Here is a 27045-nt window from a genome sequence, read left to right as displayed (position 1 = left end):
GGGTTTATTGGCCTTATATAGTTTAGTTGTTAGTGCTTTGATCCTTTTATATTTAATATATGTTGTGAGAGTTATTGCTGCTACAGTTCACATTTTGTTTATGTCAGGCATTTTATATAGCAGTATTTTATATTGGGCCTTTAGTAATTTGTTTTTGAAAAGTGTTTTATATTTGATACATTAACATTTTATGTTTACATTCTAAGTCAAACATTTGCTCAAATGTTCTAAATAAAAGAACAGAATTAATTACAAGTTGAGTACTTCTCATTTTTGTTTTTTTAATTTAAATGAAAAAAAAAAAAGAAGGAGTGGTGATTATATAAACTATTCACTGAATACAAAGAAAATGTACTATATCGTGATATCGGGATATGAAATGAAATATCGGGATATAAGATTTTGGTCATATCGCACAGCCCTAATAGATGGTGTGGCACCTTTTCACTAATTCTTCATTTTTATTCAAATCACTCCCCAACAGTTACAGAGGATTTGATTAGGAAGCGTGCAGAGCATAACAACTGTGAAATTTTTTCACTGGAAGAAATCTCCTTACATCAGCAAGAAATCGAGAAAATCGAATACATTGACAAATGGTGCAAGGAGCTGAAAATCCTTTACTTGCAGAACAACCTGATTGGCAAAATTGGTGAGTCATTTCAGTTTTCTTCTATAATGTGATTGTTGATCCAGAATATAAAAGTAAGTTTTAATTTTGTGAAGCGGCTATCGAACGATATAATTCCAGTTGTTTAGTAGATCCAGGTAGAGACGCACAGGACAAATAAGACAAGTGTCACACACGTGCAACTGGGAGGCAGCGAAAGGGCCTGAATAATAATCGTACCACGCCAGACCGGGGGATGACGAGCTGCACTGACCTTCTCTCTCAATCCTCTGCAGCCCGTCAGTCCCGGCGCCTTTGATGACATCACTTCTGGCACGGGGGCCTTTAATGACATCACTTCCTGTCCCGATGACATCACTTCCAGCTCCGACGCTATTGATGACGTCATCAGGACTGGGAAAAACTCTCCTTCCCATTTCACTTCAGTGCATTTCTCAGAGTTTGCCAAAATTTCCAAACATTTCCTCATTTTCACTCAAGTCGAAGTGAAGCAGATTCTGTGAGGTTCACTTCGCTCATCACGCTCTGATACAGGGGGTCCTTGAGTTACAACATCTCGACATATGACATTTCGAGTTTACAACGCTCACTCCCATAAAAAATGAAGACGTGAGTGTTTCAGCTTACGCCGTTAGCGTCGTACTTACAGACCTTGTGGGCGAACTAGTTTGGTTGTGTGCAGCGGAAGAATACGCAGTAACGCGGCATATAAGTGATCTAGTTTGGTTGCACATGGAGGAAGTGTTCCGTTTGTGTTGCTTTGTTTGGCTCCTAAACGAAAGTCAGAGTCTTCAGATGCTTCGAAGAAGTGAAAAGCCATCACGATGGAAGTGAAATTAGACATTGTAAAGAGATCAGAAGGAATAAAGGTAAGAAATTTTTTTTGCACTCATTTTTTGTCCTTTTTTCTGTTACTACAGTACAGTATGTTTATGTCCTTTTCGTTTTTCTGTGGCTTAGTTGTGTTTTTATGTTCTAGATTATGATTTTGCAAATGTGTTAGGATAAGTAAGTGACTTAGGCTAGGGTCTGTTTCGCCTTACACCAAAATTCGGGTCACATCACTGTTGTAGGAACGGAACTGTGTCGTAACCCGAGGACCCCCTGTAGTAACAATGGACCTCCCGATGTCATGACCGGTGAGAAAATCACACAGTGTGAAAGAACGAGTCTCAACACATTGAAAAAGGTTTGGGGCAGCCACCCGTATATTGTTCCTGGCTGCAAAAGATTTAAATTGAACACAATCATGTTTCTCGTTTGAGTTCCCAGAATGAACTGACTTAGTTTGGCAAGATGAAGGATTTTATAGCCTGTAACCCGGAAGTGACGTCAGTCTGGGTTCCGGAACAGGAAGTGACGTCAGATCAGGCAGGTTTTCCCGTATTTGATCTGCAGAAATAACAGAAATAGGTTTAGAGCTCCCCGCCACCCCCTGCCCTGGTGGGTAATCACCTCCACTCGGTCCATTCAGCTCACTGCTAGTCGCACGTGTGCCGTAAGCCGCCCTTAGCAGATTTGGTGTTGTCTAATATTGGAGTATCTCTTTTATTAAACACTTTTTTGAAATATTTTTGGGTTCTTTGGATTACTTTTGATCTTTGCCTTCATTAAATAAATCAGAATTAAAAAGATCAAGTTTTCATTTATTTTTGGCCAGGGGTTTGACGTTTCCCTTATTCCTTTAAGTGATTTTGTTGAAAATGTGAAATTAGGGGTTTGGTTTCCTAAATTTTTCATGTTCACTATATTTTTTTTTTTTTGTTATTTTTAGAGAAGTTTTATAGTTGAGCTTGGTAAATTTTTAAGATGCAATAAAAACATCAAAAGGCAGTGATGTTTGCTTTTTATTTTTTCACCCTACAGAAAATGTCGGCCGGCTGAAGAAACTGGAGTATCTGAATCTTGCTTTAAACAATATTGAGCGCGTTGAAAACCTGGAAGGTAACGTGTCCATGCTTATCCATATCTGGTGGTTTTGTGTTTCTCTCCGTTCTGTTATTAATTATAATCAATGCACCCTTAAACATGTCTTGGGCAGCACAGTGGCACATTGGTTAGTGCTGCTGCCTCACAGACCCAGTGTCACAGGTTCAAGGCCTACTAGGTCCAATTACTGTCGCAATGAGAGAAAACACAGGAAAACAGAGTGATGGGGTCTGATGGGGAAGAATTCTTGATCCCTGATTCATTTTGTCAGTTTGTATACATAGAATGGCAGGACTCCAGCAGGTACACTGTGTGCACAATTATTAGGCAAGTGAGTATTTTGACCATATCATCATTTTTAATGCGTATATTCCAACTCCAAGCTGTATTAACTTGAATGCTTATTGGATTTAAGCACGTCAGGTGATGTGTATTTGTGTAATGAGGGAGGGTGTGGCCTAAGGAGATCAACACCCTATATCAAGGTGTGCAGAATTATTAGGCAGCTAGTTTTCCTCGGGCAAAATGGGCCAAAAAAGAGATTTAACTGACTCTGAAAAGTCAAAAATTGTAAAAGTCTTTCAGAGGGATGCAGCACTTTTGGAATTGCTAAGATATTGGTGTGTGATCACAGAACCATCAAACATTTTGTTGCAAATAGTCAACAGGGTCGCAAGAAATGTGTTGAGAACAAAAGACGCAAATTAGCTGCCAAAGATTTGAGAAGAATCAAACGTGAAGCTACCAGGAACCCATTATCCTCCAGTACTTTCATATTCCAGAGCTGCAACCTACCTGGAGTGCCCAGAAGTACAAGGTGTTCAGTGCTCAAAGACATGGCCAAGGTAAGGAGGGCTGAAACCCAACCACCACTGAACAAGAAACATAAGTTGAAACATCAAAACTGGGCCAAGAAATATCTGAAGACAGATTTTTTTCAAAGGTTTTATGGACCGATGAGATGAGAGTGACTCTTGATGGACCAGATGGATGGACCTGTGGATCAGTAATGGGCACAGAGCTCCACTCCAACGTGGAGGTGGGGTACTGGTATGAGCTGGTATTTTAAAGATGAGCTAGTTGGACCTTTTTGCATTGAAGATGAACTCAAAATCAACTCCCAAACCTACTGCCAGTTTTTCGAAGACACTTTCTTCAAACAGTGATACAGGAAAAGACCATGATTTTTATGCAGGCCAATGCTCCATCACTTGCATCGAAGTTCTCCACTGCGTGGCCAGCCAGTAAAGGCCTTAAAGATGAAGGAATAATGACATGGCCCCCCTTCCTCATCTGACCTAAACCCTATCGAGAACTTGTGGGCACTTCTTAAACGCTAGATTTACGGGGGAGAAAAACAATACACCTCTCTGAAGAGTGTCTGGGAGGCTGTAGTCACTGCTCCACAAAAAGCTGATCGTCAACAGATCAAGAAACTGACAGACTCCATGAATGGAAAGGCTTATGACTGTTATTGGAAAGAAGGGTGGCTATATTGGTCATTGATTGATTGATTGATTGATTTGTTTTGAAATGTCAGAGATGTTTATTTGTAAATTTTGAGGTGTTTGTTTATTATTCTCACTATAACAGATGAAAAGAAACAAGTGAGATGGGAGCATTTTCATTTTTCCTTTAGTTGCATAATAAATCTGCACACTAATAGTTGCCTAATAATTGTGCGCACATATGTATTCCCCTGATGATGTTCACACTCACATTTCCGTTGTGAAACATTCAGGTTTCAGGTTTATTAACATTTTGGATTGACTGATAGCACTGTGTTTGTTCCATATTAAAATTAATCCTCAAAAATACAACTTGCCTAATAATTGTGCACACAGTGTATTAAGAAATGTACTTAACAAATGTCTCAGGAGCATACTATATAAGATGTTGGTCTTGCATTATAATCGCTTATATGCTCAGTCAGAGCTTTTATTGTTATAAATATTCACGCCTACCTTCCTGGCCATCTGTAATACTGGTCTCCCAGTGAGGTATGGGTATAAGTTTTATCCCAGCTGCTATGCCAGTCCCTACATCACATTACAGTGGATATCAAAAGTCTCTGCACCCCTGCCAAAATCGCTGAAAAAATAAAACCAAGAGAAGTCCTGTCAGAACTTACTCCACCTTTATTGCAAAATTACTATCTATACAGAGAAGGTGAAAACAAATTGGAGACTGTTTAGCGAAAAATAAGTCCTACACAATCCTGGTGTCATTAGTGTGAAGACCCCCTTTAATAATCAAGGATGTGGCTGCTTTCAGAAACAATCAATCCCAGCAAGTCTCATCTCAGGTAGTAGTCAGTAGACCCCTGACATCAATTCAAGTGGCTCTGATTGAGCTCAGGTAAAGTTTGGCCATCAAGTCAAGTTGGGGATCATGCACTGTTACAGTGCGTTGCTGCACCCACTACACGACGAAACAACTCGGGATCCTGATTGGAAACCCCCCAGGCAGACATGCAGTCCAGTCCCACCCTCCGGAAATGACCCTCTATCTGCCGCAGCCAGGTATTATGTGGGCGACCCCTTGGCCTGGTCCAGCCACTCGGGTCCCCAACAACAAGGATCTTTCGAGCTGGATCACCCTCGGGGAAATGTGGCACATGGCCATAGTGCCGTAACTGACGCTCCCTCACAATGCAGTTAATATGCCTCATTCGGGACTCCATGAGCAACACAAAGTCAAATCAGTGGTACCCAAGGATTTTTCCGGAGAGACACACATGAAGGAGTCCAGTCTTCATCTCAGGTCACTGGATAGCGTCCATATCTCACAACCATATAGCAAGACAAGAAGCACCAGGACTCTAAAGTCTTGGACCTTCATCCTTTTACAGAGATATCGGGAGCGCCACACAACCCATGCTCCCCCAATCCGTCTACTGACTTCACAGGAAGAGTCACCAGAGACATGAATGTCACTGCCGAGGTAAGTAAACCTCTCAACAAGGTCGACACTCTCTCCGCAGACAGACACACTGCTGATGGCCGTGCCCAACAGGTCATTAAAGGTCTGGCTCTTGGTTTTTATCACAAGCCCAGACACTCAGATTCCTCACTCAGTTTATCGAGCACCTCGATCAGAGCCTCCATTGACTCCGTGAAGATCACAGCATCGTCAGCAAAGTCAAGATCCATGAATCTTTCTTCACCAACAGATGCCCCCCAGCCGCTGGACCTCATGATCTTGCCCAACACCCAGTCCATACAAGCACTGAACAGAGTAGGAGCAGAACACACCCCTGATGGACCCCAGAATCAACTGGGAAAAACACAGAGGTCCTGCCTCCACTCTGCACAGCACTCACAGTCCCATTGTACAGGCCGGCCATGATATCCAGCAACCTCGAGGGGATCCCACAGACCTTCAGGACGTCCCACAGGACAGCTCGATCAACTGAAAATCGACAAAGGCTGCAAAGAAACTCTGCCGATATTCGCGTTTGCGCTCCACGAGAACCCTCAGTGCCAAGATGCAGTCGATGGTAGACTTCTTAGGGGTAAAACCAGACTGTTCCGGTCGCGGATCACGGATCCTATTGAGGACGACTCTAGCAAGGACCTTACCCGGCACCAAGAGCAGTGTTATCCCCCTGTAGTTGCTGCAATCCAGGCGATCGCCCTTCCCTTTCCAGATAGGGATAACAAGTCCCGTTTTCCAGTCAGTTGGGATGATGCCAGTCTCCCAAATAGAAGCAAAGATAGCTTGCAATGCCAGGAGGACAGCCTTACCATCAGCCTGGAGAAGTTCATGGAGCACAGCACAGTGAAGACAGTCATCAACAAGTGGAAAAAAATATAGTGACTCTATGAAGATCAGGACGGCCCTCCGAGATTGACAAAAAGACAAGGAGAGAACTGGTCAGGCAGGGCACCAAGAGGCCTAAAGCAACATTTAAGTAGCTGCAGGATTTCCTGGCAAGTTCTGGTTGTCCCCTACATGTGACAGCAATCAGTCATATTCTTCGTATGTCTGGCTTATGGGGTAGGCTAGCAAGACGAAAGCCTTTTCTCATGAAGGAAAGCATCCAAGCCCGGTAATTGCTATCTATACAGAGAAGATGAAAACAAATCAGAAGCTGTGTTGTGAAAAAAGGAAAAAAACTAATCCTACAAAAATGTTGTTGCATTAGTGTGCAGACCCCCTAAAGTAACATTTAGCTGGAGCCCCTTTTGATTTGATTACAGCACTGAGTCTTTCAGGGTAAGTCTATCAGTTTGGCACATCTTGGTGATTTTTTTGCCCCCTCCTCCTTGCAAAAAATTTCTACATCTGTCAAATTCTGAGGACATCTCCTGTGCACAGCTCTCTTCAGATCACCCCACAGATCTGGGTGGGATCTGGATGGGCCATTCCAGAACACTGAGCCTCCTTTGATGACGCCATTGCTTTATTAATTTTGATGAATGCTGAATTAAAAATGATGAATGGGTCGTTGTCATGCTGAAAGGTGACGTTGCTTTTCATCTTCAGCTTCCTAGTAGATCCTTGAAGGTTTTATGCCAAAATGGATTGACACTTGGAGCTCTTCATGATTTCATCCACCTTGACTAAAGGCCCCAGTTCCAGCTAAAGACAAGCAGCCCCAAAGTCTGGTGCTGCCTCTGCCATGCTTCTCTGTGGGTCTCATGGTATTCTTTTGATGATATGCTGTGTTATTTTTGCCGAATAGTTCGACCTTGGTCTCATCGGACCATAATGGTGGTGGTGGAACACTGGGTAGACTGTTTAGCAGAGTTTAGCCAGGCTTGGATGTCTTTCTTGGTGAGAAGAGGCTTTTGTCTTGCTGTCCTACTCTACAAACCAAAGATGTGAAGAATACGCCGGATTGTTGTCACATATGGGGGAACAACCAGGACTTGCCAGGAAATCCTGCAGCCCCTTTAATGTTGCTATAGGCCCCTTGGTGGCCTGCCTGTCCAGTTCTCTCTTTGTCTTCTCGTCAATCTTGGAGGGTCGTCCTGATCTTCGTAGAGTCACTATATTTTTTTCCACTTGTTGATGACTGTCTTCACCGTGTTGTGCTCCATGGGATGTTTAATGCTCTGGATACTTTTTTGTACCTCTGTCCTGATTGAGACCTTTGAGTGAAGAGATCCCGTTCATGTTTTAAAAGCTCTTTGTGGACCACCATGGCTTTTGTAGTGTGTGGCAGCCAAGAGGATATCCGAATAATCCTATAGGGACAACTAAACTATAGCTGAGCTCAATCAGAGCCACTTGAATTGATGTCAGGGGTCTGCTGACTACTGTATGAGATGAGACTTACTGGGATTTGGTTGATTCTGAACGCAGCCACTTCATTGGTTATTTAGTGGGGTCTTGACACTAATGACACCAGGTTTGTGTGGGATTTTTTTTTTCACTAAACAGTCTCTGATTTGTTATCAGCTTCTTTGTAAGGATTGCGGTTTTGTAATAAAGGTGGAATTAGTTCTGACAGGACCTCTCTTGGTTTAATTTTTTTTTATTACACACACTCTGCAGTTTTGGTAGAGGCGTGTAGACTTTTTATATCCACTGTATTATGTGGTGTGGCAGGTGTGACATTTCTCTTTATGGCAGAGAGGCAGCCACTCATGCACAGGGACTGGCATCCCAGCAGCAATTGATGGGAATCCCTTATGCAGTTGGCAGTCCAGCATTTTTGGATGGATGATGTGGATTATGAGGCATCTTGACTAGGATGGTTAGCAGTCTTATAATGGTTGGGTAGTCAGAAGAAATGTCGGACAGCGGGAGACTGCCACCAATGCGCAGGTTGTCCCAAGACAGAATGCTTGACACCTGGAAGGTCTTTCAGGGATGATGTGCCACTTGTGGCAGGGGTGTACAAGATAAAATATCACAAGTCAGATCACCTCATATCTGATGAGAATCTTACTCTTCAAAATGTCATATCAGTAGTAAGCTGTCTGAGTCAGGAGTGGCACGATCGTATGCACCCATTGCTTTTTAGGCCAGCGATGTCTAAAAGCAGTTGTCTCAAAGATTAAGAGGAAAATCCTAAACATCTTCCTTTGGATGGAATGGTACAAGTAGCTGCAAGGGTTCACATGCTTTTTCTTTATTAGCCTGCTGCAGCTCCAGCCGCAGCTTCTCATTTGTCTTCTCGTTTATCTTGAGCATACCATTTATTTCTTTCTGAATATCTTTTTTGAGCTCATACATGGCCGTGGCCATTGTAGCGATCATTACCTTCAGTTCGGACAGATCGTTTCGGCTTTCGTGCTCCGCAGGTGAAGCGGCAAGCCCTATTACAGCTGATGCTCGTGAGGCGTATATGAAAGCGCATCTTGCAAGGCCATTTCCAGTTTCAAGTGATCTTCTGGAATCGGCAAACTATCGTGACTTGCATCACTTGCACATTCACTCCCATTTTTGCTCTCGACTGGAGATGATGCAGCAGAGCGGGGGGGTCCTTGGGAGTCTGTGCGGTTGCCTGTCCGTTACAGGTCAGTCTCCGAAAGGCTGTACCTTGAACTTGGACTTGATCCCTGTCTAGGCTTGGATGTAGCTTTAGATTTCGTTTCTTTCTGAGCCCCTTTCTTGCCGCTCGTGTTTATATATGCTTGCATATACTGCAATAAAACTTCCTCGGGTTGGGTAGATCCTGGATACCTCGGAATAATAAGAAATAAGAGAAAAAATAACACAGCTGCTAATGGAGCTCCGCTTCAGACGTCCATCTCCCGTAACGGATGAGACCAACAGACAAATGCTCTTTCTTTACTCAAGAGTTCCCTTGCTGTCATTCATGCTTCTACTTTCACAAAGTTTATCCCCTGGGTGAGTACCTGTACTTGTAGAGTCTGGAGTTGTTAGCTCAGGGATGCCACCAAAGCTGCAAGGTCCTCTGCATTGCTCATTTTTCCACTGAAATCCTTGCCGACTACGCCACTATAAGAATGATAAAAAAGATAAAGAGTTTGGGCACCAGCCTCGTTTAACTTGGATTGGTAATACAACCAAAAAATAAGCAGTAAAGAAAAAACATTTTCAGCCCGTGCACTGGTCCTGAAATGTGTTATTCAGACAGGAGTCACGAAAAGATAAAAGATTTCTCACATGCAATGGAAAATCCTAGTAACTGCCACTTTATTTCTTAAATTGAGTTTTTATTAGTTTTTGGAGTTATTAGGTTTTTCCTGATGTTGTTATAAGGTAGTGGGAATGGCCAACTATGTCTTAATTGCATGATGGAAGAAGTTCATATGTACACCGTATTTTACATAGTGAAGGGCTGGCTATAAATACCCTCGACCGAAAGGGACAAATCTCTCTGCAGAAGTGACGTTACAACTCTTTGAGCCTCTGATCTTCAGTTCTGAGGACAAAAGAGAGAAAGATGTACGTGGCAGTGTCAACCTGTGGCTTGGGGTGGAATTACAAGCATTAAAGCCCTGAAGATGCCCCCTATATTTAGGTAGTGAGTGCCCAGAACCAAACTTTCTGTGTGTGTGTATACAGTGTGTGTATCTTTGTAGTTCAATTTTTAAAATTGAAATTCCCAAGTTGCTTTTGTTTATTTCCCTCAGGATGTGAGAGTTTACAGAAGCTGGACTTCACAGTGAACTTCATTGGAGAACTGAGCAGCATCGAGTCCCTGCAAAACAACATCCACCTGCAAGAGCTCTACCTAGTGGGGAATCCTTGTACCGACTTTAAGGGCTACAGAGAGTTTGTGGTGGCCACATTGCACCAGCTGAAGGTGAGCACAGTTTTTTATTTTTCATAGGTTAAAGGTGTAATATATGACTTTAATAGCATTATGGCTGTGGTTCCTTTTGTAGTCTTTAGATGGCAAGAAGATTGAGAGATCCGAACGTATTAAAGCAACGCAGGACCTGCCAACGATACGGCAATGGATCCGAGAGCAGGAGGAGACATATCTAAAGAGGAGAATCCAGGAGAAGCGTGAGGCTGAAAGGAATCTGGAGAAAAAAAACAGAAGCAAATCAAAAACTCAGTCTGAGGAACGAGGTCCCGTCATCGGTCAGGAGAGGTACAGTGTCTCTCTTCAATTCAGTTTAGCTTATTAGGTGCATTCAAATAAAATAGGGCAATGTTATCAACACCTGCATCACCTGGGGCCTCATGTATAAATGGTGCGTACGCACAGAAATGTTGCGTATACACCAGAACTACGCCAAATCAAGATGGCAGGACGTGCTTTGGAGCGCAACTATAGGAAAACTGGACTCAGTGTCCATAAGCTTGCATTTCGTGACCATCAAAAGGCCTATTCCAAGTCCCTAAAAGATGCGCAAGGCCAATTTTATTCAAATCAGATAAATAAAAATATAGGAAACTCAAAGCAGTTGTTTGCTACAATAAATCAACTTATGGAACCACAGCAGCCATCTTTCACAATGCCAGTTACTAAGGAGCATTGTAACAGCTTTATTGACTTTTTTAGATCAAAAATCTCTAACATTCGCTCCTTAATGTCTGGACCACATGCTCCGCCTATGCCTGCTTCAAATCCATCAACTGGGAATATGCCATCTTTCCCACATTTCACGGAGGTTTCCAGCAGCTACATTGGTGGAATTGTGCAAGGAATGAAACCATCATCCTGCACACTGGATCCTATTCCGACAGTTCTGCTTAAGTCATTTATCCCCATTGTCAGTCCAACTATTACAAAGTTAGTCAATCTCTCGCTACAAATAGGCCATATGCCACCATCTCTCAAAGCAGCTGTCATTCGCCCACTGCTGAAGAAGCCCTCATTAGATCCTGAGGTTCTTGCAAACTACAGGCCCATCTCAAACCTGACGTTTTTGTCAAAGATTATAGAAAAGACAGTTGCCCTTCAACTCGAGAGTCATCTTACATGTAATAACCTGTTTGAAAAGTTCCAGTCAGGTTTTCGTTCAGCCCACAGCCCGGAAACAGCACTGCTCAGGGTGGCAAACGATCTACTGATGGCAGCTGATGCAGGCTCACCATCCCTGCTTATTCTTCTGGACTTGTCAGCGGCCTTCGATCATTCCATCCTCCTGGATCGTCATCATCATACAGCTGGACTCTCGGGAACTGCATTACGGTGGTTCCAGTCCTACCTGTCTGGCAGGACTGAACGGGTCTCGTTGGGAGATTGCTCCTCCAGATTGTCCACCGTCTTATGTGGGGTCCCGCAGGGGTCAGTTCTTGGTCCTATCCTGTTCACCATCTATATGTTACCTCTTGGGCATGTCATTGCCAGACACGGACTATCTTTTCATTGTTATGCCGACGACACGCAGCTCTACATTAAAACTGCCCCAAACCCTTCAGAGGCCATATTACATCTTACTACATGCCTGGAGGAGATAAAGGCTTGGATGAACAGCAATTTTCTACAGCTGAATAGCAATAAAACGGAGGGACTTCTTGTTTTCACCCCACACCAGATTCGTTCTTTTCCAATACTCCAGTTCACTTTTGACAGCCGGGTCATTACTCTTTCTTCCACAGTCACTAATCTGGGGGTTCGGCTTGATCCACAGTTGACCTTCAGTGACCACATAAAACACGTGTGTAAGACATCGTTTTACCTTCTACGAAAAATCTCCAAACTCCGCCCCCTCTTAACCCTCCCAGATGCAGAGAAACTTGTCCATGCCTTTATCTCCTCAAGGCTGGACTACTGCAATGGACTTTTTGCGGGTATTCATACCAAGGACATACAAAAGCTTCAATATATCCAAAATAGTGCTGCAAGAATCCTACTAAGAGTAAGGAAATTCGAACATATTACTCCCATCCTCAAATCACTTCATTGGCTCCCTGTTTCCTCCCGGATTGAGTACAAAATTCTTCTATTAATCCATAAATGTACAGTGATGTGAAAAACTATTTGCCCCCTTCCTGATTTCTTATTCTTTTGCATGTTTGTCACACAAAATGTTTCTGATCATCAAACACATTTAACCATTAGTCAAATATAACACAAGTAAACACAAAATGCAGTTTTTAAATGATGGTTTTTATTATTTAGGGAGAAAAAAAATCCAAACCTACATAGCCCTGTGTGAAAAAGTAATTGCCCCCTTGTTAAAAAATCACCTAACTGTGGTGTATCACACCTGAGTTCAATTTCCGTAGCCCCCCCAGGCCTGATTACTGCCACACCTGTTTCAATCAAGAAATCACTTAAATAGGAGCTGCCTGACACAGAGAAGTAGACCAAAAGCTTCTCAAAAGCTAGACATCATGCCAAGATCCAAAGAAATTCAGGAACAAATGAGAACAGAAGTAATTGAGATCTATCAGTCTGGTAAAGGTTATAAAGCCATTTCTAAAGCTTTGGGACTCCAGCGAACCACAGTGAGAGCCATTATCCACAAATGGCAAAAACATGGAACAGTGGTGAACCTTCCCAGGAGTGGCCGGCCGACCAAAATTACCCCAAGAGCGCAGAGACGACTCATTCGAGAGGTCACAAAAGACCCCAGGACAACGTCTAAAGAACTGCAGGCCTCACTTGCCTCAATTAAGGTCAGTGTTCACGACTCCACCATAAGAAAGAGACTGGGCAAAACGGCCTGCATGGCAGATTTCGAAGACGCAAACCACTGTTAAGCAAAAAGAACATTAGGGCTCGTCTCAATTTTGCTAAGAAACATCTCAATGATTGCCAAGACTTTTGGGAAAATACCTTGTGGACCGATGAGACAAAAGTTGAACTTTTTGGAAGGCAAATGTCCCGTTACATCTGGCGTAAAAGGAACACAGCAGTTCAGAAAAAGAACATCATACCAACAGTAAAATATGGTGGTGGTAGTGTGATGGTCTGGGGTTGTTTTGCTGCTTCAGGACCTGGAAGGCTTGCTGTGATAGATGGAACCATGAATTCTACTGTCTACCAAAAAATCCTGAAGGAGAATGTCCGCCATCTGTTCGTCAACTCAAGCTGAAGCGATCTTGGGTGCTGCAACAGGACAATGACCCAAAACACACCAGCAAATCCACCTCTGAATGGCTGAAGAAAAACAAAATGAAGACTTTGGAGTGGCCTAGTCAAAGTCCTGACCTGAATCCAATTGAGATGCTATGGCATGACCTTAAAAAGGCGGTTCATGCTAGAAAACCCTCAAATAAAGCTGAATTACAACAATTCTGCAAAGATGAGTGGGCCAAAATTCCTCCAGAGCTGTAAAGACTCCTTGCAAGTTATCATAAACGCTTGATTGCAGTTATTGCTGCTAAGGGTGGCCCAACCAGTTATTAGGTTCAGGGGGCAATTACTTTTTCACACAGGGCCATGTAGGTTTGGATTTTTTCTCCCTAAATAATAAAAACCATCATTTAAAAACTGCATTTTATGTTTACTTGTGTTATATTTGACTAATGGTTAAATGTGTTTTGATGATCAGAAACATTTTGTGTGACAAACATGCAAAAGAATAAGAAATCAGGAAGGGGGCAAATAGTTTTTCACACCACTGTATCTATGGCCAGGCACCTTCTTACCTTCAAGATTTGATTCACTTACAAACTTCCAATCGGATCCTCAGATCATCTGGCAGCATGCAGCTTCAGACTCCCCTTACTAAGCTCCGTACTATGGGGGGTCGAGCTTTTTGATCTGCTGCCCCACAGCTTTGGAATCAGCTCCCTGTTGAACAGAGAACTACACAAAACCTGGACACTTATAAAGCAAATTTGAAGACTTTTTTATTTAGGAAAGCATATAACTGCTGAGATTGTAAATCTCTAAGTCTTTTAAACTTTGTGGTTTTGCTGTTGTTGTAGCACTTTGAGATTTTGTCAATGAAAAGTGCGTTATAAATAAAATCTAATATTATTATTATTATTATTATTATTATTATTATTATTATTACAATAAGATAGACAGTCTGCATTGTTACATTTAGAAATAGTTTGTTCCATCCATTATGTAACCAGCTACTTAAGAGTTGTTGGCTGGGAAGCTGGGACTCTTCCAGTTATGCGGCATTCTGGGAGGAAGAGGCAGGTCCAGGTGGTGGGACTCCAGAAGTGATGTCAGAGGTGGAAAGCCTTTATTCTTCCTGTTTCTACACAGCGCCATCTCCTGTCTCGGTGGAGAATTACCATCACCCAAGCCTTTAAGCTGTCTTCCATGCCCACATGAACCGTGTTACAAGTGCTCCATTGCCATTGCTAAGGCTCATCTAGTTTAGTGCCAATTAGCCCAGACATCACGTGCAAGGTTGCATTAAATGAGGTGCACCTTTCACCATTTATTTATGTATTTACTAGTGACTGGGACCCCATACTTTCTCTAAATCCATACTTTCTCTGCAAAGAATTATTATTTTTTTTTTAAGTCCTTGAAATGATTTTGTTATCATGGCACTGATTTGTGCTTAAAATATTAATATAATAATATTGTGAATATCTATCTATTATATAATGCCTATCATATCTATCTATCTATCTAATATAGTGCCTTTAATATCAATAGATAGATACTTTATTAATCCCAAGGTGAAATTCACATACTCCAGTAACAGCATACATAAAGGACAATATTAAATTATTTATTTATTATATAGTGCCATTCATATCTATCTATCTATCTATCTATCTATCTATCTATCTATCTATCTATCTATCTATCTATCTATCTATCTATTATATAGTGCCTTTCATATCTATCTATCTATCTATCTATCTATCTTCGGCCAATGTAACGAAGAGCTTCCCGTTTAAACAGGGCTGCGAGACGTGAACTCAGCTCTTTGGCGCACCTTATTTGATTTTTTCCGACAAACAAATTTTCAAAACAAACCGTATTTTACGACTCTAATAAGAGTCGGAGTAATAATTATGTTGGTATGGTCATTTTAGATCTGGCTAAAATTTAAACATTGACCGTTGCTAATACACAGCCGTCATTACTCAGTTTGCCAATAGATGTCAGAAAGACGGATGCCAAAACCGAACTGCCCAAAGATAGATTTCGATGTACCAAGCAAATGGCAATACATTCTAAATTACTGTCGAAGGGTTTAAGTCAGTCGACGAAAGTAACGTTCCAAAAACCAGCTGAACTTACTGTAATCTGCTCGAAGCAACACCGACTTACTATGCTCGGCCGTCCAGCGGCGTCACTGAAGCATTCGAAAATTCTTAGCCAATCATGCAATACTGCGTCCACGTTTGTCACGTAATGTTCTAAATACAGAGGCAGAGTCCCATTGCATGGTTCTAACTTGTATTGAGTCGAGGTATTGACGCGAACACCATACATAAGGATTGTGTCAAATTATATATAAGGATTTATTAATTTATTTATTTTTTTCCCTGGTGCAGCAATAAGGAAGGAAAATTGCCTGAAAAAGTCCAGACTGAGGAAGAGCACATCAGTGACACTCATGAAGAGGAGAGTGACAAGGAATTCTGGGAGAAGCCAACGCAGTTTACTCCCGAGTCCAGGATTGAAACCCACAGGCACATGGAGGAGAAGCGCAAGGCTAAAGAGGCACAAAGGTTGTATGTCTACTGTGAGAGCCATGCCTGAGAATTTGTATTGTGAAGTGGTGCCCGGCTGGCATGGGATTGCAATAGGCAACGGTGCCACCAACTAGAGAGAATTGCATTGGCAATGATATGGCAACCCTGCATGACACGACTCCATGTGGTGACCAAAAAAATAGAATCCACCAGGGGCACAAGGGAAACCTTGAGATATTGGGGCAGCTTAACTATTATCAGAATAAACAAGCTCAATGGACTGAATGGTCGCCTTTTGTTTGGTAAATGTCTTATGTTCTTAGGGCAAAAAGATAGAGGCTGGCATTACTTCCTTAGGGTATTCTCTTATTGGAAGAGGATTAGGCATTCCTGGAACCTACTTGATTATATGCCATCTAGTGCCCAGGAGGAACATTGGATCTCCATACCCCAACTCCTGTGACACTTACGGATTTGACCAAAGTGCTTTCGCATATGAAACTATATGGACATCTAGTGCTGTCTTTACGGGACATGACTGCTCCTTTTGGTTCTTTATATAATCAGAAGTAGATTTCCTGGTGGAGTTGGACCCTCACATTGTAAAATTCTTAAAAAATCTTGACATTCTGATCTTTAAGAATCTCAACTAATTGTACACCTGCTTAGTCATGAACTCCATATTCTTCCAGCATTAGCCTTTGGCAGGGCCGCTGCTGGCCAAATGGGTGCCCTAAGCAGAAATTTACTTTTGTGCCCCCTCCCCCAAATATCCATCCATCCATTTTCTAACCCGCTGAATCCGAATACAGGGTCACGGGGGTCTGCTGGAGCCAATCCCAGCCAACACAGGGCACAAGGCAGGAACCAAATCCTGGGCAGGGTGCCAACCCACCGCAGGACACACACAAACACACCCACACACCAAGCACACACTTGGGCCAATTTAGAATCGCCAATCCACCTAACCTGCATGTCTTTGGATTGTGGGAGGAAACCCACGCAGACACGGGGAGAACATGCAAACTCCACGCAGGGAGGACCCGGGAAGCGAACCCGGGTCTCCTAACTGCAAGGCAGCAGCGCTACCCACTGCGCCACCGTGCTGCCCCCAAATATTACGGAAGTAAAAATAAAATAATAAAAAAAAAACCTACTTAATGACACCATATGGTCATTATTAATCAATAATCATAATTGCCTCTGTGTTTTAATATAATGCATTTTAAGTCATTTTGTTTATTTAGATCTGCTTGTATTCATATTAAGAAAGATGCGTTAGTCGTGAAATTATTACCGACATTAAAACACATTATTAACGTCGACAGAATAAAATAAAGTTTCACAGGATTATGAACGTACCTGAAAGTGATGCACGGGCTTCATCTTGGGTCTTTTTTTTTTCTTTCGTTTCTCGGTGCCGGACTGTTGATGTCTTTTTCCAGGACCAGGCATATTGTTCAATTATTATCATTTTTGGCCAAATAGGCAGCCGTAACAGAGGTGAGGGTGCGCCGTGCGCATCATCACGTGTGCTTAGCCTACTCTGTGTTCACCGTAAAATGCAATATATATGTTTATATTTTTGTTTATTTGTATATGTATATTATTAATATTAATTTCTTATTATAATATATAAAAACAATTTATTTGAGCAGCTGGGATGGTGCCCCCCTGGGAGTTGGTGCCCTACGCAGATTGCATACTCTATGTATAGGGAGCGGCGGTACTGGCCTTTGGACTCTCTTTTAGTGGTCTTGTAGTGCACCCCAGCCCAGAATATACCTAATGGTTCCAAGATCCCTTTTAGTATGAGAGTAATTTTGCCAGGTGCCAAGTACACTAACTAGTTATGACTTAAAAACTTCAAAGTGATCTCCTCACCAGACATCATCCATTTGAAAGGGAGATCAATTGTGAATCCATGGGATAAAAAAACAGCAAAGAGAGGCCCTAAAATTCTACTTACCGTGTGTTGAAACAGACAAAATAGATTGTTTGTTGGAATGAAATAGTGTCACCAGAGAGAGAGTGACAACAACAATCGCAATATTTGTTTGGGTGGCGCATGGTCATACAAATGATGATGCGGTGGCACAGTGATAGCGCTGCTGACTCACAGTAAGGAGACCTGGGTTCGCTTCCCGGGTCCTCCCTGCATGGAGTTTGCATGTTCTCCCCGTGTCTGCTTGGGTTTCCTCCCACTGTCCAAATTCACTGATTAAAAAAAAACCTGCAGTCACAGGAAGTCCTCAGGATCAAGTTTGAGAAACACTTGTTTAGACAATTAGAACAAAAAAAAATAAGAAAAAAGAAAAGGTAACACTTTAGTTTACTTACTGCAGAAATACATCTTACTCTTTTAGTCTTATGTAACAAGACCTTAGCAAAGGCTTTTTTTGGTCTTCTTTAAACTTATAAACCATCTGCTAAATGGGTTCTTCATGTCTGTGTGTGAAGCATTTGATATGCTGTTAAAACGACTTATAAATACGAAGAATTCCCATTTCTCATCCTGAAGTATGCCGCATCAAGAGAAACGTGTCTCATTTATTTCACCTCTGAGCATTCCAAGTGAAGATATTTTAGTAGCCCGTATTGCACAGATGAATATCCACTTTACTAATGCTGTCTATGTAAGAGTTATTAACACCAGAAGAAGCCTTTGTTCACGTCTTGTTACTTAAGAGTAAACGAGTCATGGATGCATTTTTGCAGCTCCTAAACTGAAGCATTGCCTAAACCAAAGTGAACAAATTCTTCTCCATCTAGCACGTTTGAATTTCTGCTTCATTTTGGAAAACTATACCAAAAACCAGTTTGTAATGTTTGGATGGTTGCAAAACACATAGAAAGTGGGAGAGAACATTTTGCTTAATTAAGGTAGGAATACAATTTAGAGAAGAAATGGTTTGGGACAGAAACCTGCAGCTAGAGGGCATTCGTGAGGACTGAATGTTGAGAAGCACTGACTTCAGTGAAAGTGACCAATCGATGGATCTTGGTATTGTCTGACATTTTTTATTTTTATTTTTTTTGTTTATCTTACCTTTGTTTTAGTGAAGCGACTAAAAAGAAGAAGCCACCGAGGACGCTGATCACTGCAGATGGACGAGCGTTGAACGTAAACGAGCCAAAGTACGTAAGTCAAAAGAACCCACAGATCATTTCAGTTACAGTTAGTTAGTCAGCCAGATGAACAAAGAGAACTGTAATAGATAGACAGATAGATAGATGATACTTTATTAATTCCAAGGGGAAATTCCCATACTCCAGGAGCAGCATACTGATGATAAACAATATTAAATTAAAAAGTGATAACAATGAACAACATTTAACAACAACAACATTTATTTCTATAGCACATTTTCGTACAAACAGTAGCTCAAAGTGCTTTACATATTAAAGAATAGAAAAATGAAAGACACAATTATAAAACAAAATAAATCAACATTAATTAACATCGAATAAGAGTAAGGTTCAATGGCCAGGGGGGACAGAAAAAACAAAAAAACTCCAGACGGCTGGAGAAAAAATAAAATCTGCAGGGATTTCAGACCATGAGACCACCCAGTCCCCTCTGGGCATTCTACCTAACATAAATGAAACAGTCCTCTTTGGATTTAGGATTCTCACAATGCAGGTATAACAGACAATAACTTTGTATAATGTTAACGTTTACCCCCCCGAGTCACATAGTGTGGGGTCTCCTCAGTCTGTCAGTGAGCAGGACGGTGACAGCAGTCTGTCGCTGAAGCTGCTCCTCTGTCTGGAGATGATCCTGTTCAGTGGATTCTCCATGACTGACAGGAGTCTGCTCAGCGCCCGTCGCTCCGCCACGGATGTCAAACTGTCCAGCTCCGTGCCTACAATAGAGCCTGCCTTCCTCACCAGTTTGTTCTTCTTTATGCTGCCTCCCCAGCACACCACTGCTGGCACTAAAAGGGTAATCCCAGTGTACACAAGTGATAACGAAAGAAGAAACGAGAGGCAATAAGAGTGTAGTGAATGTTATTAGCAATAATTGCGTCATTTCATGTCAAATTATCCGATTTTTCCAGAAATCCCACACACTTTGGTGTACCCATGTTATCCAGGAGACGCCCAGTAAAATAATTTTGAAGCAAGACCAATAATTTCCGAGATACAGCCAGTTTTGTGAGGGGAGGGAGGTGTCAAATTTTCACGTGGCTTTATTTTGTCATCAGTCTCACAAGACCGAATCTCAAGAACGAAACCGCCTAGTAGGCTCAAGTTTTGCAAACCGGTGCCTTTATAGGCGTAGTATCTAACAAAATCAAAATGTTTGGTCCGCTTGGTAAGAGTAGACCTTGAAAAGTGAAGAAAAAAAAAAAAAACAAACAAATTTTACGTCTTTGGCTTTACCACGTTTAGGCTTTCAGAAAGCAGACGTCCAACTGATATGGCCTACTGACATTTTTTTTTTTTCTATGTTTAGATGCCCACACAGGGCTTTTCAAAAAGATTCTGAACAAATAAGAAACTGCATCAGGGTTTGACCAGCTGTTTCCGATGGGAGTGTTTAGCTCCGTGGAAATATGTTCTTTTATATTGCGGCGTTTTAATAACCCTTTAGTTAAATAAGTATAAATGATAACGGCGATATCCCTCTTTTCGGCGATAGGCGGCGACAAAGTCACAGAAAATACAGAATATACTTAGCTTGTTTAATGCGGCTTACGTTGCTTTAAAATGACAGGGAAGACCAGTCACATTTCTTTTCTAACCACGGGGATTTGGTCGTGTAGAAATGGCTTTTTTTTCTGTCACAACGGAGGTGCCGTTGGAGTCTATGTCTTACACTCCCGCAGGTCTTCAAAGCTTGGCAAGGTTTCAGCGTTCTTTTATATTGTGTCCACACGACCACATCCCCCAGTACAATGCCAAACAAGGTAGGCAAACTTAGGCTAAGCAGCAGACAGTCAGATCATATAACACTTAGGCCTTTTAGGGCTGACAACAGCTGTTCTTGTCTATCTTTATGCTTTGCCTATCCCAGCACTTCTGAAAGTTGACACCCTGTGCTAAAGCTGGCTCAGCTCTTCATGGCATGTTATACAGAAAAAGAATGAAAAATACATTTAAAGAGATCTAAAACAGATATAATGACACAATTCTTAATATTATAACAACCTTAGTATAACACCAGCACACCTCTCAAATGTGAAAAAATCATTTTGGGGTCTAATGTTCAGACCAGCTTAACTCTTTTTTTTTTTTACGGCAGATGTCGACTTTTGTAGACATAAGGGGTTGAGGGCGGATGTCGACTAAAGTCAACATTTAGGGACAGAAAGTGAAAAAAAAACCTGTACATGTTGCTAAAACTCACCGTTACAATATATAGGTAGACCCTCTTTGCTAGGAGGACTGTTAGACTCATTGACTTGATGTTGAATCCCTGCATGTGCGTGAGTAGCATAGTGTAAACAACGTTTAGAATGGCATCGACATCGGGCACAAGAGCAAAGTGAATGCGCAAAGCAAAATACTCCATGCGTGTTTTTTTTATCTATTGCGTATTATTGCCGAATCGGACTCTGACTTATTGAAATCTGATTCTGATGCAAAAACGAAAGTCGGTCCCCAGCTGATGTGCCTATGGCAATGTTCGCCTGAGAGGACTACACAGACACTACACAGACAGGAGTTATTCTGAACAGTCAGCATGGGTTCAGAAGGGGGAGGTCGTGTTTTACTAACATGTTGGAATTCTATGAGGAGGCAACAAAAGGATACGATCAAAGTGGAGCAGATGAGATTATTTATCTGGACTTTCAGAAAGCATTTGATAAGGTGCCACATGAGAGGTTGGGCATCAAGTTAAAAGAAGTGGGAATTCAGGGTGATGTTTTTAGATGGGTGCAGAATTGGCTCAGACACAGGAAGCAGAGGGTGATGGTGCGAGGAACCTCATCAGAACTGGCCGATGTTAAGAGTGGTGTTCCACAGGGGTCAGTGCTAGGGCCGCTGCTATTTTTAATATATATAAATGATTTAGATAGGAATATAAGTAACAAGCTGGTTAAGTTTGCAGATGATACCAAGATAGGTGGATTAGCAGATAATTTGGAATCCGTTATATCATTACAGAAGGACTTGGATAGCAGACAGGCTTGGGCAGATTTGTGGCAGATGAAATTTAATGTCAGTAAATGTAAAGTATTACACATAGGAAGTAAAAATATTAGGTTTGAATACACAATGGGCGGTCGAAAAATCGAGAGTACACCTTATGAGAAGGATTTAGGAGTCATAGTGGACTCCAAGCTATCAACTTCCAAACAGTGTTCAGAAGCCATTAAGAAGGCTAACAGAATGTTAGGTTATATAGCACGATCTGTGGAGTACAAGTCACAGGAGGTTATGCTCAACCTTTATAATGCACTGGTGAGGCCTCATCTTGAGTACTGTGTGCAGTTTTGGTCTCCAGGCTACAAAAAGGACATAGCAGCACTAGAAAAGGTCCAGAGAAGAGCGACTAGGCTGATTCCAGGTCTACAGGGGTTGAATTATGAGGAAAGATTAAAAGAGCTGAGCCTTTACAGTTTAAGCAAAAGAAGATTAAGAGGTGACATGATTGAAGTGTTTAAAATTATGAAGGGAATTAGTACAGTGGATCGAGACTTGTATTTTAAAATGAGCTCATCAAGAACACGGGGACACAGTTGGAAAATTGTTAAGGGTAAATTTCGCACAAACATTAGGAAGTTTTTCTTTACACAAAGAACGATAGACACTTGGAATAAGTTACCAAGTAGTGTGGTAGACAGTAAGACGTTAGGGACTTTCAAAACTCGACTTGATGTTTTCTTGGAGGAAGCAAGTGGATAGGACTGGCGAGCTTTGTTGGGCTGAATGGCCTGTTCTCGTCTAGATTGTTCTAATTCTAATTCTAATTCTAATTCTAACTTATCAAACTCCATGAGTTGGAAATCAAAAATGAAAGACCGGTACCTGCATCAGATGATCGGTCTCCAGCTGATTGTACTGTAGTGCGTTTACAGCAACGTTCAACCTGGGAGAACTACACAGACATAGATCCGTGGGAGGCAAGCTGGCAACTGAACTTCAAATGACATGGCATGCTAGTGGACACTACAGATTACCAGCCACTCGACTACTTCAAGCTGTTTTTTTTTTCCCCAGAAAGATGCCTTTGAGCTTATGAGTGATGAGACAAGCCGGTATGGGAATTTACATACTGTAGAGGCTCATGGAACATAAAGCAGAGTGACATCTCTCTATTACATAAAAAAAAATCCTTCGAGACTTTTTGGAAAAGATTTTTTCATGTCCGGCGAGACGAGACTTTGGCCATGAGATTTTTTTCAAGTCGCGCCCTCCTATCAACCGTTTTCAAACAAGACCAAGGCCCTCTCGCCTCTCATTCATGTGAATGCTTTTGTGAGACACACTTCCTGCGCTCTCAGCTCTTATAAACGTTTACATTTTCCTCACTTTAAGTTCCCAATTAAAGAAGATGTATTATGTCCAAATCTTATTGAAGAATTTCACCACTCAGGATTATCAAAAGAAAAAATGAGTACACGGGCAATCCTAGCACGGAAGAATGATGAAGTCAAACGAATGAATGTAAAAATAGTTGATCGGTTACACGGCAAATTAGTTAAATGCGTATCAGTAGACCAAGGGTGCCCACACTTTTTCGGCTTGTGAGCTACTTTTAAAATGACCAGGTCAAAATGATCTACCTGCATTAAAATAAAAAAATTATACTTCTAAGAGTAGTTTTACTGCACCATACTTTTTACTTGAGTACATTTGTGAAGAAGAAACGCTACTCTTACACGGCTACATTGGGCAACACTCGAATCGTTACTTTTTTTCAATTAGATAAAGTCTGACAGACAATTTTCAATCTGCTCTGTAGCGTATGCTGTCAAGTTGCGCACACGCCTTCCATTGCGTCTCAACTGCGATTTTATACTGAAAAAAAAATGTGATGATTCACACTTAATATTTTCAATCTGAACCAATATAATTCTTTTTAGCTTATTGATCCCACAATTTTTAAGTTGAGGCAAATCATTTAGAGTGATTGGGTGCAATTCACTTGTTTTTTACTGAAGTAAATCTATTTTTTAAGTTGTTCTTCTTTTTTGGAAGTTGGAAAGCCATCAAACTGGAAAGTTTGACCGAAAGAATATACAAACGGCCCCTCAAACACAGCACATGAACAACCAAAAATATTAAGTTAAATGAAATAGGATTTTTACGTTTATTCTCTCCACGATAACTTAATTTGGTACAAACAATTTTTTTTACTTTGATTGAGATCTGAAACTAAATATTTCAAGCTGCAACACTAAATGACTAATCATAATTCCCCTTCTCAAGCGGGGTCATTTTTGCTAAATCGCTTGTAATTCGACCTCTCCAAATTAGAATCATTGCTGTTATTGAACTATCTGGAGTATAAACACATGTTTGGTCTCTTTGTAAAGGTAACATTCTCTAGTTTCACCCTCAGAATCACTGTAGGTGTGACTGATCAAAAGTTATGCACATTAGAACTCACAAAAAAAACAATTTTTTTGTTCTCGCCTAAGTTTTTTTATGAAAATAAAGGAAAATAAAGCTGCAGTAGGTAGGTGGGGACAGAAACACACTATGTACCAACAGAATAACTTGTTGACTACTCACATTTCAAATTTGAAAAGAATACCTGTCAAAATGACATTTTTACACCAGTTTTTATGTGGGCATGTCCAGGTGCTTTTTAGAGGGACCATTATCCACATTTTGGACCGTATGTTAAAAGTGTAATAACTTTGAATGCTTCAACCCACAGATATCAATGAGGGCTCTACTGAAAGCTTACACCTAAAGGAATCTATATCTACACACAGTGTCACTCTATTAGTTATAAAAATAATAAAAACAATAAAAAATACACATTTCAATATAAAAATACTCAATACAAGTCTTATGGGCCAAAAATATATATATATTTTTTATTTTTTATTTTTTTTTTTATAAAATGCACACAAACTATATACATTTCTTTTACAAACTGTTACAACACAGCTCAGCGTTTTTCCATGTGCCACTTGATGGCAGCAATCCCTAGCAAGCAGAAAGCACAAGGGCGTGTCACATGTCGCTCTCTGCCATTAGACGTCTCCTGGGCCGATTGATTACTTTCACGCCACGTACATGCCTCTAATATTTAATCGAGAGTGTATTTACGTTTATCTGTACTTTTATCCATATTTAAAATGCGAAAAAACTTGGTGAAATCACAATAACGCACCAAGTCTGCAGACTGGCACAAATGCCACCTTCGCGCAGCTCCGATCGTTTTGTTTACAAGTTAGTATGGCAAGTTACATATCAAAATGCTCAGCTTCTCATTGGCTGTAAGTTTGTAGTGACACTCACAGTGTCCAATCAAACTGGTAGATTCTACCATGGTTTGGAGTTGTACGTCATCGTTCAGCTGTCTGTGACACTCGTTGGCTATACGAGGTGCCAGTCAACCCCAGACCCGTCGTAATTGGCCAACTTAGGTGTCAATCAGAAGCTAACACTTCCGTGTAACATGCTGTAGCATGGTTATCGCCGACAGAAACAAATTACGTCTGATATGATCAATAGAAATGAAAAAAAATGATGTAGCTAGTCTCAAGTTATGAAACGTTTTCTGGAGTTTTTGTCCCTTTGAGGATATATCGTGTGTTTTGGACCTAATCGTTTTACTGGATTATATTCGCTGGAGCCTTACGGACAGAATGAGATCAATACTGCTCGGAAATATTGATGTTTGACTTGCAGAGGGTCTTCAAAGGTAGGGAAAGTCAACTCTTAAAAGTATGTACTTCTCTGTAAAAAAGGCTTTAGTGTCAGTGCTGTGGTTGTTGTGTGTCAAAATGGTTTATATCATCGGTAAGACGAGACTTTGAAGTTTCATTTGATGGGTAGGGTGTCGAGATGCATGGCAGATGGGCATGCACACATGGCTGTGACGTCGTCAAAACGCTGTTATGTCCCAGGACCGGTACGTGTGCGCGTTAAGGGGTTGCATGAAAGAGAAAATTTACGTTGAATGAACAACATCAATGTTAGACTTTTTTCAGTGTAGTTCCCCCTCCTTTCTCTTCCTCAGATCGCTTTTCGGAAGGAAGTCAGTTTCGTAGTTTTAATGAACAGTTCGAAAGTGCCTTTCCACATTTTCCTTCTTTGGAATAGCAGTGATAGATTGACAGATCAGGCAAACGCACTTCGATTGTGACATTGTGAGAGAAAAAAATCCTCTTCCAATTCCACATCTAGCCCATAAACAACAATTTTTTTTAATCAATATTTTAGTCAATATAAATTGGAAGGCTAACTAGATTACTTAGATAGCCGGAGTTTTGTAGTAGCTCGCGTGTTTAATCGTGCGTGCGGGATGACCAGTGTGTTAGAAGAAAAGAGATCTCAGACTGGCCGCCCTGTACGTCCATAGGGAGGATACAGTATATGATAGACTAACATTTAAAAAAAAAATCTTTTTGAATGCAACGTGATCTGCCTGCACTACCTTTCCGATCTACCAGTCGATCGAGATCGACGCATTGGGCACCCCTGCAGTAGACTCTGCTGAAACAGTTGGTGGTGATGGTGTGGAAGATGAAAACATCAACTTACAACATCACGAGGAATATCTACAACCGTTAACACCATCCGGTCTTCCACTGCATGAATTACTGTTGGATGTATCCAAGAAAGGTAATGTAGTACATCTTCAGGGGATAACATTACACAACAAAGGAGATCTTGATATGCCATTTGTATTAAAATGTTAACAGTTTCCCGTTAGAATAGCTTTTGCAAAGACAATTAACGAATCTCAGAGCATAACATTCAAAAAAGTTGTTTCATTTAATAGAGAGAGAGAAACGAAATTCAATCATGGGTAGTTATACGTTGCATTGATGCATATGTAACAATTCCCATGAAAATTAAAAATCTGTTTAAATTGTACATCTGCATCCCCATACGCGAACAGCAGAACC

General features: G+C 41.2%; 1 protein-coding gene across 1 annotated transcript in view; it reads left to right on the top strand.

Moving 5' to 3' along the window:
• The window catches only part of dnaaf11 (dynein axonemal assembly factor 11), a 93053-nt gene that overhangs the window by 16402 nt on the left and 49606 nt on the right, over nt 1–27045 (top strand). Inside the window, exons 2-7 of the mRNA XM_039753986.1 lie at nt 485–652; nt 2498–2575; nt 10114–10286; nt 10369–10580; nt 15863–16039; nt 19064–19141. Of these exons, the coding sequence (XP_039609920.1) occupies nt 485–652; nt 2498–2575; nt 10114–10286; nt 10369–10580; nt 15863–16039; nt 19064–19141 (886 nt within the window). The remainder of the gene's footprint in view (nt 1–484; nt 653–2497; nt 2576–10113; nt 10287–10368; nt 10581–15862; nt 16040–19063; nt 19142–27045) is intronic.

Source organism: Polypterus senegalus, chromosome 5, assembly GCF_016835505.1.
Source record: "Polypterus senegalus isolate Bchr_013 chromosome 5, ASM1683550v1, whole genome shotgun sequence".
NCBI classification, from domain to species: Eukaryota; Metazoa; Chordata; class Cladistia; order Polypteriformes; family Polypteridae; genus Polypterus; species Polypterus senegalus.
The sequence above is the reverse complement of the archived record's forward strand: the minus strand, read 5'-3'. Positions and strand labels throughout refer to the sequence as shown.